Source organism: Triturus cristatus, chromosome 5_2 (genome assembly GCF_964204655.1).
Source record: "Triturus cristatus chromosome 5_2, aTriCri1.1, whole genome shotgun sequence".
NCBI classification, from domain to species: Eukaryota; Metazoa; Chordata; class Amphibia; order Caudata; family Salamandridae; genus Triturus; species Triturus cristatus.
Window position 1 is genome coordinate 374,808,047 of NC_140588.1, and position 14,269 is coordinate 374,822,315.

The following is a 14,269-nucleotide window of genomic DNA, read 5'->3' on the forward strand; positions in this document are numbered from 1 at the left end:
GCAAGCAACATATGAGTGGTGATCAGTATAGTAGTTTGTTTCATCAACACAGCATCTCTCCCTCTAAGGCACACCTGAGTTCTAGGTAGCATTTCATACTTTCAAGTGCAGTCTTTTCCTTAAAGATCACTCCTTGCATGCTATAAACTGTCCCTACACAACCCACATGCCCCACAACCTTAAATGCCTCCCTTTTCGTTTATGCATTGCCTCTGGCACTGTAGGGAGCTGGGTTCTTGTAGCAGTACCCCCAGTTTTTGCCTGGTATTTGATGCAACCTTCACTGAAGTGTACTATGTTCCTGCTAACCAGATCCCCCAGTACCAGCGTTCTTTCCCTGAAAATGTTCAGTTGTTTCCCCAATTGGCAAAACCTTGGGCACCCTTTGTAAGTCCTAGTAAATAGTACCCCTGGTACCTAGGGTCTGAGGTACTAAAGAAGGGTTGCAGCACGAATTGTGCCACCCTAAGGGAACCCCTACCAAGCACATGCAAGGCTGCCATTGCAGGCTGCGTGTCTTGGTACCAACAACCTTGAAAGCACAACATGTCATTCATCCCTGTGTGCCATGTCCCCTAATACTGCAGGTAATATTTGTAAGTCACCCCTACAGCAGGCCTGACAGCCCTAAGGCAGGGTGCTGAATAGTACATGTGAGGGCATAACTGCATGAGCAGATATTCCACTGTGCAGTCCTATTACTGCCAGTACACGTGACCGGGGAAACCATTTTAAAACATGTGCTGGAGACTGGTGAAAACAAGTTCCCCAGCTACATGATGGCTTCACTGACAATAGGGATGTTTGGTATCAATCCTCTCTTAGTGGCAAAGCCACACTGATTCCAGTGATGGATTTATCAACACATGCAGACCTCCATGCTACCTCTACAACCACAGCCGTCCTTATCCCTCAGTGCCACAAGAGGAGGTTACTCCACCCATGGAAGATCCGGCCTGTCTACCTTCACACAGTCCTCAACTGCAAAGCACTCCGACTCAACACTGACCATAATGGAGCAACCCACACATTCTCCTCTCCGGCTCAATCAATCTGTGACAACAAAAGCCACGTCAACTACAACAAACTGACGTCCGTCCCCAGTCGGGCAACCAGGAACCTCCGTACCATTTGTACATCAAGCACATGAATTAGACCAAAATGAGGCTCAAGCCTCAACACCCGCAGCTTTCTCACCAGCATCACCCTTTCCTACAGAGGTGGGGCTTGCACTGCTAGCAACCAACTCAAAGGCAGCAGGCCCACGGGGACACACTCGAGAGGTAACCTGCTACAACCAATCCCTTACAGTATCCATATTCACCAGGGCCGGACTGAGAACTGAAACCAGCCCTGGCAAAGAGCTTGGCTGGCACGGTGGGGGGGGGGAGGGGGTTGGCGTGAGGTCTAGTGGAAAAATTTGTGCCGCTTTCGCTTTTGTTGCACGGGGCTGATATTGCAGCAAAACCTGCCCCCGGTAACAAAACGGCCCCAGGGGTCTAAAACCGGCCCCTACCCTGGTGGCTCACCGAGGAAACGCCCAGTGCCCCCTACCGCCAGTCCACCCCTGCTATTCACAGAGCGGAGCATGCAGAAACACCAGTCAGAACTCTGTCTAGAAACTATCCTCATTCCATCACCAAATGACAGCAATATTACTTCGGTCGCGACGCTCCGGCCCCCAAGAGCCAACGCATCAACTCCAGCAGCAGCCTGGCCTCCTCCTCCTCAGCCAGACTTCACTCAGGGACAGGTGGGTCTGACGAGCCAGTTCACCAGGACAAGGGGCAGACGATCCTCTCTTATATGAATGCGCAAGAATGGGAGGACATGTTCACCACCTACTTGCCAGTTCGCCAATATGGGGCACTTTCAGCCAAGGTCCCCCAATCTTACTCAGCCGGTCTCTGCCAAGCCCTCAGGGGTGAGACCAAGGATGAGCCCAAGGGGGGCGCGATCACCAAAGAACAATGTGGCAATGCATGGATTTCCCTCCTAAATACCATGCAACTGGCAGTGAAAGTGCTCCAATATCAGTCCGATAAGATGGATATCCACCTTACCATATTAAACACTCTGGCACTGTTCACTGTGGGCATTGATGAGAAATTGGAGGATCTTAATGGCCTAATAAAGAGAGCCCAATCTGAGGCTCACCACAACTGTGGCTGTGACTGGACAAACTGTCTACTCTCCCCTCAATGTTAAACAGCATGTTACAGGACATGAGAAATGTTTCAACAGCCCCTACATGCACCCCCCTACAGGCATGAACACAGTTTCCGGTCCTGCCCGAGGCCGGCAATTCAATTCAATTTAAATAACCAGGAGCTGTTTCAGAACTATCAGTGGGAGGATTCAGATACCCCAAAATCTAAGGGGCCCACAGGAACCTCTAAAGAACCAACTGCGGCGCTTCAAACAGGAACTCACACCTTGAAGCTCAACACCAAACAACGCCGCCAGCAGAAAAGGAAAGGCTGAAACCAGAAAACCTTCCAAAATCCAACATCCCTTTTCCCCATTTTCTCATAACAACGCACTAAAACAGACACTAAGCTGTGCGATTTAAATATACAAAACCAGGCCTCGCAATCACCTGACACTCAACTCATCCTAGGAGACACCTCTCACCGCCAAAAACGTCAGGCGGTCATTCATCGAAAATGAAAATAGGGCCTCGCCATCGCGCAAGACTGCTCCTCTCAGAAATAGTCTTCATTCGGATCAAGGTCCAGATCACATCCCAGGGCCCCCCAACACACCTACCTCACCTATGCAGCCTTGCACACCTGTAGCAAGGGAGGAGTACCTAAAAGCACCAGCGCCAGTAGTCACAAGGGGCAAGGAGATAGATAAGGATACAAGCAACGGGCGTGGACAAGAACGTGCTGTCGATAAAGTTCAGTCAAACAAGAGCCCGAGGCACACTGCTCAAAACTCGGCCCTACCCATCATTAAAGGGCATACCCAGCAGCACTCAGCCCATGCAGAGTGTGGAGTGCTCTACCCCACACTCTCCCAAACAGTCCTTATTAGGGGCGATTACAATCAAGAGAAAGTCTGACAACTCTACACACAGATCGCCAAGAGAGGGGGAGCAAATCTAACTCAAGGAGGAAACTCATCTTAACTCCCATCGCGTAACCGCGCAGCTTGACGGAGAGCTACCTCAGCCAATACAATTTTCCAGCATCACACAGCCTAACACAATCTCAACCCTTTTCAAGCCCGAGTAAACTTCAAAAGGGAACCAGGATGTTCTGAACAAGAGGAACATCCTGAAGTTATTACAGGCTATCCCAAGCCTTGTGTATCTAAATTCAACGGACTTACTCTCAATAGAATTCATCCGTCCCGCAAACCCTTCAATGCCGGAGGCCACCAGGGCTACGTGGAAAACAACTATAACTGCCCAGAAAGTACTAGCGGAGCACCGCACCTTTAAAGCTTGGGAAATTAACATCATCCCTCACCAAAATCCAGGATATCCATCGCCTCTGCTAGCCCCAGTCCGCAGTCTGCAGCTACGAAACCGCACAGGTGCACCAATTCAGTGCTCAGAGGGGCCTTGGGGCACTCCGCTGAATGGAGGGCAAGACCGATGGCAAATCAACAAAACAACTCTCTGGCAACACCAGCCCCCCGAAGCGGACCGCAAGTCCTTGGGTCGAGCACTAGAAACATAACCACCCTTTCTGACACTCAATGACCATACACACAGAAGGAAGGATGCACAAGCGCTAAGAAAACAGCACTTCGCCTCTGCTCATGGAATGTTAATGGCCTGTCAACAAAATCCTCAGAATTCCATCAGTACCTTAATTCATTCGACTTAATTATACTGCAGGAAACATGGCTTGCAGACCTGCTCCATCTACAAGGCTTCATGTGTTTCGCAACACCGGCCGTAAATGGTGAGAAATTTGGCCATTCCTCAGGATGGCAACCTATGTATCCACGTCCAGCAAAATGTGAGCAGCGTCTGTCCGCTCTTCCTCAGCAGCCTCTTTAGCAGTCAAGATCGCCCTCTCTCTTCGAGGATCACATGATGAGGTGGTGATAGTTAGCACATACATCCACCCAAAACGGAAAGCAAGAGACTTGGGAAAACCTATCCAGCCAACTAACAAGCTACATAAGCAAGATCGAAACCCCAAACTTTATTCTCTATGGGGATTTGAATCAGTACCTCTTTGGTTTGTCGGAGGGGGGTAACGTGCACTTCCAATCTCTACTCTGTAACATACCGACTCAATGCGCACCCTCACATGAAAGAAAGAATGGCAAAAACAGACGTCTCCTGGAAGATCTAGAACATCTCAACTTCAGGGCTCTCAGTGGAAGATTCCCTGGAGACTCTTCCCCTGTACCTACCCACTACTCTCCCTCAACAACCTCCATACGCTGTCTTACGCTGTTTCCCTGCGTACTTGGGTTCAGAATGGGGGGGGGCAAGGGGACAGCGACCATCGACCACAAGAAACCCTCCTATCAGCAACCACATCTCCCTGCATCCACCCAGAAGCAGCCTTGGGCTCAATTCATGCGACAAACTTTAAGAGAATTAAATTTGTGGCAACTAACATTGACTCCTTGTCGGCAACAGCAATCGATCTCCTTCACTCACAAGCAACAGCAACAACGAGTTACACTCCTTGTCAGCAACAGCAATCGATCTCCTTCACTCACAAGCAACAGCAACAACGAGTTACATAACCAATTGGGAACGCTTTACCGCCACACTATCAGAGCTTCACGCCTCGCCACCCAAAAAGGATCTTTGCCAGTTATTCAGGCGGGGAAATGGATCCCAAAATCTCTAAGGAACCAACTAAAGGATCTTAAAAAAATCAATAAACTGCACATTAAGATCACTGCGACACCAGCAATGGAATCAAAGTATCCGTCTTCTCCTGAGTCAACAAAGAACCTAGCTCAAAAAGCTGAAATGGTGACTCAATAAAGATCGTGAAGTGGCGACCTGGGCAATGCTCCTCCACGACATAAATCACAATGACAGCGCTCGCTTCTGGAAAAAAGTGAACACGATAATGCGTCTGCAGCAGGGGGGCATTTCTTCACACATCTCATAGGACACTTGGGCAAATTTCTTAAATGAGCACTTTATTCATTAAACTGCGGGCGATCGGACGACTCAGAAAACAGGACGACTCCAGGAGAATGCTCTGAGGAGCCCCATTGAAAGCGGCGACAACATCAATTTCCCAAGTCACAGATTACACTCCTGAGCACGAGGCTACCACCTCAAGGATACTTTAATAAGGCAACAGATTGCAAAAGGGAGAAGGGAAGGGGCCCGGGCCCGAACGGCATTCCATTGGCACTGTTCAAACAGAGGCTGGTGGAATGGGCAAGCGTCTTGCAACCTCTAATCTTGGAAGACAGATTACTGGGCAGGATACCAGAATCATAGAAAGTCGCTATGATCACACCAATCCATAAAAGTGGTGATAAGGCCTTACATGGAAATTACTGTCTGGTGGCACTAATCGACAACGAGGCAAAATACTTTGTGGGCATCGTGCTAGAGGAACTTACAGCTTGGGCAGACACTAATGAGATAATACCACTAAACCAAACCGGATTCCGCAAAACGTCAGGCACAACAATAAACATCCTGGCAATCTCCCTACTCATTGATGCAGCTAAGACTGTGAACCTTCCATTACACTCTTGCTTTACTGTCTTCAGTGCCGCCTTCGACAATGTTGAAAGACTGTGGGAGAAGCTGGCCGATGGGGCCTCGCGCAAACTCTCCTAAACATGCTGATACTTCTCCACACAGACACTTGGGTCCAGGTGAAATTGGGAGCAGGGACTCGCCTCTCTAGAAGAGCACCAACAACCAAAGGCCTGAAGCAGGATTGCATGCTCACGCCCACCCTGTTCAATTTATTCATGGCAGATTTACTGCACGATCTCAACACCTGCAACTCCCATGCGCCCAGGTTGGGAGGCAAAACACTGACCAGTCTCCTGTAGGCCGAGAATGTAGTCCTGCTCAGGTACACCCAAGTTGGCCTGCAACACCTCCTCAATAAAATGCAGAACTATGCCACAGAGAACAACCTAAAAATGAATTTTAGGAAAACAAGGACAATGTCCATAAACAACAAAAGGAAACGGCAGAGGCTTTGGCACTTGGGTGGCACACAAATAGAACCAGCAGTGGACTACAAGTACCTAGGCGTCAGCATAGACAAAGAATGATCCTTCACCCGGCAGAAAGAAGAAATTAGGAGGCAAGGGCTGGCATTAGCAATAACAATGAAAAATCTCACATCAAAACTGACGGTCCCATACTAAGTCCTCTCCTGAAGGTGGCACAGGCCAAACTTCTCCCTACAATAACCTATGGCAGTGAATCGATGTGCGGCAAAGATGCCAAATTATTGGAAAGCACATTAGTTAAAGTGTATAGAATCATGTTCAGTCTCCCAAAGTTAACCTCACCAGCTCAAATTAGGCTGGAGTTCGGCTTATTAAAACAATCCTTGGCCAGACACTGCGCCTACATCATTTGCTGGAACAAGATCAGATCCCCTACCCCAAGCACCTTAAACCAACTCTTTTGGCAAGAACTTAGCAGAGCGACACATTTCCTGCAAGGTGTTATCTCCAGGAATCTTTTGCAACCACTGGGCTCCCTGATCTTAGGAACACCCAGATCCATCATTCAACCTTTAAGAGACTGGTTTGGAAATCTCTAAAACAATTTTCTCTGGTGGAGGACAAGGCCCCCTTCTCAGTCAGGTCTGGATGACCCTGAATAATTACAAAACACTTGCACTTCAAAAATATTTTAATCAAGGCTACCCCAAAACATAAAAAATACAAATTTTGAGGCACCTTTTGGGTTTTCTCCCTGCCCCCACAACCTTCCACCCTGGCTGAGGGCGCCGTCCCAAACTCCTTGCCCCTTGTGTGACACCGGAACAGGAGACATTTTGCACTTACTCTGCACCTGCAAGGAGCTACTGCGGGAAAGGAGATAGCTGCTAAAGGCCCCCTTCAAACAGAGGGGTATTCGCTCACGGAGGCAAGAGGTGCTGACATGCTTTGATCCAGGGGCCGCACAACTGAACTGCAGACTGATAAGATTTCTCATGCTAGTTGAAAAAAAATGACATCAGCCTCCGACTGTAGAGGTAGTCAGGCCACTAGCTGAAGACACACTAGGACTCCAGCACACAGTGCGCGCCGGCAATGAACTCGACATCATTCCCTCACGGAAAGATTCTGACCTTTAAATGACATTGTCATGCTTTTTAACTTCACGTAAGCAACTTTCAAATGTTTTTACAATTATCTCTATCTGGTGCTACTTTTAGACATGTGCGTGTTGCACAGAATTTTATTCAGCTCTTACAGTTTTATAGGACGCTTTTCATATTCCAATGGTTTTTGGTAACTATGCAGTTGAAAAAGAAACTTAAACTTACAAACACATGCACCCAGAGGGAACCTTAGAGGTGTCCCCTGAATACCTACCAGCCTCTAGTGTCCTCCCAGACTGTTTTCTGACAGCCTGCCACCGAGACACTGTTCTGACCTCATAGGGTGAGAGCCTTTGCTCTCATGAGGCCCAGAACAAAAACCTGTCTGGGAAGAGGGTGTAACACCTCCTCCGACAGGACAATCTGCTGATTAGCCTTCCTAGGCCAGCAAGCTTCAAAGAGCTGCCACCTTTGAAATGCAAATCTGGCTCCCCCTCACAGGAGAGGAAGCCAACCTCCTTGTCCAGAACCTCTTTGGCACCAGGACAGGCGGGAAACTGAGTTAGTCAGGTAGGTGTGCCACTCCCCCAAGCTAGTGCCACCCCTAAGGTGGGCTAAACTGAGGTGGACACAATTTCTCATAAGTAACTGTCTTTGTGATGTCATACTTAGGAATTCTGGGACAGGGTTATGCCCACTTCCAATAGGAAGTGGTCATATAGGGGCATTGTGACCCCAAGGGTCAGTAGCCCATTGGCTACTACCCTGCACACCCCTAATGTCTCTAAATTGAGTATTTAGGAGATGCCCTGGCACGAGAAGAGCAGATCCGGACGACATGAAGAAAGAAGACAGACTAGAAGAGTTGCACAGCAAGAACAGAAGATCCAGCAACTGACTTGGCCCCAACCCTGATGGCCTGACTGCTGACTTCGCCTATTGCACCAAAAGTCAACTTTTCCTGCAGCTGCTGAGTCACCAAAGCCCGGGAGACCTGCCAGCATTCGCCCAGGAACCAAGACCTTCCAAGGGACAGCAGCACTGTCTCCTGCAGAACAGCTGAAGAAAGAGTAAGAGGACTCCTGCCCCACCAAAAGCCACTGCTGCCGAGCACTACTGCACCTGAGCTCTCAAAGTGGGCCAGCGGTGTCAGCATGGTCCCCAAGCCCTCAAGATACCGAGTCTACTATGGAGTGACTCCTCGTGAACTCCCTCACGTAGCCTGCAGCCTCTGTTGGCAGGTCCCCTCAACTGTGAGTGTTACCGTACGGAGATACCCCAAAGACCCTTTGCACCTGGATGCCCCGTCCTGAGGAGAAGAGGACCAAAGGTGTCCCCACATCCCCCAACATCGCAAGAACCAAAGCCACTAGTTGGTTTTACCAGACTGAATCCCTAGCCCTCTCCTTCAGCCTCTTTCTACTGCGACCATTCTCCATTGGATAACATTGGACCACGGTTTGGCACTTGAACACCTGGCCGCCCTAGTGCCACTGGTGGTGTTCTGCTGGTGCTGCCTTTGACCTTGCCCACCACTCACCTTAACTCCTGGAGAAGGGTCCCATAACTGGATGACAAGAACCGATAAACCACATATGATTTTCCTCCCATAGGTTAACATTGCAGAACTCAGAAATTGCACTGTCGACTTTTTGAATTGTAATGCTATTTAAAAACGCACTTATCTGAACAATTTTCTTCTGATACCTAAACATATATAAAGATTCTTGCTGTTTTAATAAATTGGCGTGGATCTTCTTTTGTCGTGTGTCTCATTGTGTGTATTTTCAGATGTCTTGCACTCCTCTGTGTAAGCCTAAGACTGCTACACCACACTGCCCCCTAATAGAGCACCTTGGGATTGCTATAGCAAGCCCCTGTCCACTCATAAGGGAACCCTTGGATGCTTTACACAATATCTCATTTTGATATATCCTATAAAGAGCCAGCTTCCTAGATGCTCCCTCATTCTAAGAGGACCCGAAAAGTCTATATTACACCACATAGTTGTCTGCAGGTATTATATCGGGATTCCATTGAGAAGCCTATACCAACCCAGTGTCTGGAGAAGATGTTTGTTGTCAAATAGAGTCTTGTTTCTTATTTTTCTCCAAGCACCAACAGCTTGCATAGATGCACACATCAAATTGCTTTTCTTATATGTAGACAAGGGAATAAAAAGATAATTCCCTATAGTGTGGGTGAGCACCTTGCCAAACTGTGTAAAGTAACTCAAAATGCTCATTGTTACCCCCAACATGCTCATTGTTATATATATATTTTTTAAATGAATACGCCGAATGTTGATATTTAGCTTTAGGTAACTACTCCAAATTTATATTTTACCTTTACTAGTGGTCTGTGGTTTGGCCCCAATGTTACATGTAAACTTCTGGTAATCTAGATTGCAATCCAGAACCAACCAGAGGGTTTACTTTGTGTATAAGTTTGATCACTCCTCCGGCCCTGTAGTAGTACATCATTCTGTTGCTAGACCGATTACATGGGTTTCTGAGCCAATGAAACCGGTCTTAGTGACTGTATGTGTTGGGCTGCAAAACAGTCTGGACTCTGATTCTTTTGCTATGGGAGGTGGCAGATGCACAGAAAACTAGGGATGGGTGATATTTACACGGTGTTTGTGAAATCTTATCTGGATAAAGGGATTTGGCTGGTGTCCTCTCCTCCTACACACCACGTTGAACAGGTTTTGGGCAGGACTAGGTATGTGTATTTACAAACTGACATCCCTCTCGCTTTCTGTGTTTTTCTCCCACTCACCCCAGTTCTGCACATGATGATGTCCACGAGAGACCCTTTTTCAGGGGACCACATAGGCCTTGGGGAATGCAAGTTGGTCTTTGACCCGAGACTACAGGCAGACTACCATGTATCACTGCACAGCTTAGTTTGTGGGGACAGTAGACATCTTAACTCACAAAGACTGTACACCCTGGTGTCCTACTATCAACTGATCACACCTTTGATGAAAGAAACCAATACCGTATGAAGCCACTACAGCGGCTTTAGTAATTGACATGTTCACAGGGATTAAAACAGTGGGTTGTTCAGAAATTGTTAAAGGGCAGGATGGCACAACTTTACAAAGTGGTAAAGGAGACCTTCGTCTCAACACATATATATATAGAAAATGTGTTTTAATGTCACGCATTTCATATTTCTAGATCAGTTGAACCTTGCAGATTCCGTGATGAACAAAGTAACAGAAAAGTCCAGACAAAAAGAGTCTGACATGTGAGTAATTCAATGTCTTTCTAACATTCTAAATCCTATAGAAACCTTCGAAGGTTGAACGTGCCAAAAGAGATGTTTCCTTCTGTACTGTAAATGGATGTACACGATGTAGTATTCTTGCAGTGAGCAAATTTATCAAAGAGAGTATTGATAAAGGTTTATTGTGTTATCAAATTTGCATATGGAAGCATTTTCTAAAGGAAATGTTCTCATGCTTTTTTGTCAGTGTGCACAAAATTATTACCAGTGCACAAAATTATTACCAGCGATAAAGAAATACTTCTTTTACTGAAGAGGGAAAAGATGGCCACTTTTAATCCCCCCCCCAAAAAAGTTAGCCCTGTACATTTGTAATCCATTATTTAAGACCAGTATACATGTTTGCAAAGCTACAAGGCTCTAAGTGTTGTATACCTATATAATTGATTGCACCTGGAACTGAAATGTGCAGGTTCTGACCTCTAGTCCATTCCAATGAGTTTAGCTCTTCTGTGTTCACTAGAAATTATTAGTCAATGTAACTTGTTTGTCTTGTACCTGGTAGAGTCAAGTATTCAAGTGGTATCTTGCCAGTCTTAATAGCTTCTATTAGTTCAAAAAGAAATTTGGAGAATTTTTCTACAATTTTGATTTTACATCACTTTGAAAGGTTGATTCACCTGTTTCCTCCAGTTTGTAGATCCCTCTGAGTTTAGGATTGAAGCTTCATTTTAACAACGTTGACTCCGATTCTTTGCCCTCATGGTTTCCAGTGGTACTGAACAGAAGTCATAGAAGTCTGCTTTTCTGGTAGCAGTTACCCTTTCCTACTTGGCTAAGTGACATGCAGTTACTCTCTGGCCTAGGGATCCTTTTAACATTGTTTTTCGCTGGTTCAAATTCGACCCAACAATCCATCCTTCTTTCTTCAGAACTTTTATCTGAGTTACATGTTTACCGGGAGATGCACTGTTATTTTTCTGAGTTTTAGAAGATTTCAGTTTCAGATATTGTTCAACACTGTTTGGATATAAGGAGAACTGTGGTCTTATATTTCAACTTCACAAAAGATGATTTCAGACAGGCTCTTCACATTTCTGCTAGGCTATTTCCAGTCACAAACACTTCTTGATTATTTTGTGCATTTTTAGTGAGCTGTAAAGTTCTAGACTACCTCCTCAAGATGTAATTCAGAAATAAGGGCCAGAGAAATGTATGTGGCTTTTCAGTGCCATATTCCATTTACATATCTCCCTGCTCAACGTGATCACCCTGCCAACTGTTCTCTGTTAATTGACGTTGGAAGGAGAGAAAACACACTGATGTAGGTTAGGAAGCAAGTAAATTGGAGATGCGGTTGTAATGTCTTGTGGGGAAAATATCTTGTATATTCCTTCCAGGTTGTGGTAGAAATAGAGGAAAGACTACTACGGCCTCCATTTCCTTTTTTTTAAAAAAAAATGTATTTGTACAATTCCTTATGTTTTAGTTATTGTAAAAAGTCTTTCTTCATATTCATATGTGCTGAACCTAGAATTCCAATGTAGGTTGAATATATTTATGTTGCAAAAATCACTGGATTTTTGTTGAAAAGGTATGTGTCAATATCCAAATATGGAGTTTTGTCAGCTTGCGTTTGTCAGGCTGGTGCTCTCTATTTTAGGGCTTCATAATAATGAGTTAAAATCTAATACACCAGTCCTTATTCAGATAGCCTTTTGAATTAAACACTTTCTTTTTTATCCACAGGTACCGTGTTAAGGATAAGTCAGACCGTGCAACTGTGGAGCAGGTAGGTTTTCATTTGGTCTGGCAGATTATTCTTCCTTGTGTTCCTTCCATCATAATATAGCAATATTCCAAAACTAGTAATATTTGTTTATTCTGTGCCTTAAGTGCTCTTGTCTTCTTTGGCTCTAAAACGTTTATGGGTTAGCATTTACCTCAAACTTTAGTCAGCCAGATCCTTAATTTCTGGTCTCAAGGTTGTATTTGTTACCTCTATTTATACATGATTTCATTGGTGCTATATTCTACTTGGAGGCTACGTCTTAGTGCCACAGATAATGGTTGAAGAAGGGCTTAAGGAGGCAAATTGGCAAATAATATTTCTCACAGAGAGTTTCATAGAATTGACAAAAAGACATATTCACGTTGTAGTTTCATAAAGGCCAAAGGTTTGATAGAAAAACTTTATTTATAGACTTACAAAATCACAATTAGTCCTGCTGCAGTCACAGGTACATCTTCAGATTATCAAATTCCTTCAGCTCCCCTATATAATCCTACGTCGAATCATGTAGGTAAATAGCAGAAATAATATTACTGCTCTGTACTGACTCCTGATTTTGCTTTTGAGAGAAGGAGAAATAAACTAGGAATAGTGCCGTGTAGCAGGATTATCACATGCTTTTGCACATTTATTTGCAGAATCACCATCAACTTTTGCTGGTGATTAGGAGACGGGATTATACCCTGTATTGATTTGTTGGTCCTCTGGGCAGGGACTGCCTGTACAGTCCTACAGCACAACAGACAACTATGGTGTATCGCGAGGAAGCATCAGGAACAGTTCAATAAAACTTGTAATTTCCTTAGTGTGGACGAAGAAAACCCGAAGAGATATCTATACTTTGTGCTGGCCCTCACTGTGTCCTCAGTTGGTAACATACAATACATATTATACTGCGCACCGTGGAGTGAGGTGGAGCAAAGTTCTCTGTTACTGGTAGACTTGAAGGATTTTGCAGGTGATGGACCTTTTCCCTTTCTGGGCTTCATGTAATAATCCCTGGGCTTGGGCAATAAAATCATCAGCCCCAGACTTTGTGTTTCCGTAGCATTGTAAGAGGAGTCAGCAGCCACATTTAAATAGGTCTAGAACCCCTAACAAGTAAAACCGTTGTTGACCCCATTCGGTTGGCTCCCAGCTTGTTGGCTCAATTTTAAAAACCAAGAGGTTTCATCCCTAAAATAACTGAAACCTAATTATGTATGTTCTGTTTTATTGACACATTATTTATTCGTAGAGATACATTTTTACAGCTCTGTTATGGTTTGACATATAGTAATTTAATTTCTCTTATAGTCGTAATTCTTGATCTCAAGTCTGATGGCAGATTTGACCCTCTGAAACTGCATTATTTCTTTCTTCCCTTTTATCAAGGTATTGGACCCAAGAACTCGAATGATCTTATTCAAGATGCTAACGAGAGGTGTAATATCGGAGATAAATGGCTGCATCAGTACAGGAAAGGAGGTGAGTTTTTTAAATTTCTTGACTGGTTGCATATCTGCTCCTGCTCAATTCAACTTCTTTTAAAGAGCCATAGAAAGTATGGTTTTGCATGTAACCAAGTGTTTTCCATGAATATTTTATTGGGCTAGGAAGTCCTTATGGAAGATTGGTGTTAACATTCATAGGTTTTTAGGTTTGTAGGAATGAAGCATTGAGCGAGTGTACACACTTGTATACCACACATTAGGGTTTTACCCATCCACAGGTGTTGTGAGAGCACTTGGTGTTAATTTGCTTGTTATGCATTGTTTCCACTTGGATAGCTCAATTGATTTGTATCTTCCCTGAAAAGGAAACAGAATGGAAGAAATACACTTTTGATTTTTCCAAACTATAAGGATAATTATTTCAACATTTTAATTCCTTTGTAAAATGGTATGGTTTTTAATCCTTTATTTATCGCAATGCAAAAATCAACAATACACCATCTCACTGTGATATTATCACAGCTTTGAACCATGACTTACAGAATATATGCACAGTAGCAGTTCGCTAC

At 44.9% G+C, this 14,269-nt stretch overlaps 1 protein-coding gene across 2 annotated transcripts in view; it reads left to right on the forward strand.

The window, feature by feature from the left end:
- RIOK1 (RIO kinase 1) overlaps positions 1 to 14,269 on the forward strand; it is a 219,907-nt gene that overhangs the window by 64,372 nt on the left and 141,266 nt on the right. For both annotated transcript variants that reach the window (XM_085607225.1, XM_085607226.1), the window contains exons 4-6: positions 10,427 to 10,496; positions 12,225 to 12,267; positions 13,642 to 13,734. In XM_085607225.1, the coding sequence (XP_085463351.1) occupies positions 10,427 to 10,496; positions 12,225 to 12,267; positions 13,642 to 13,734 (206 nt within the window). The remainder of the gene's footprint in view (positions 1 to 10,426; positions 10,497 to 12,224; positions 12,268 to 13,641; positions 13,735 to 14,269) is intronic.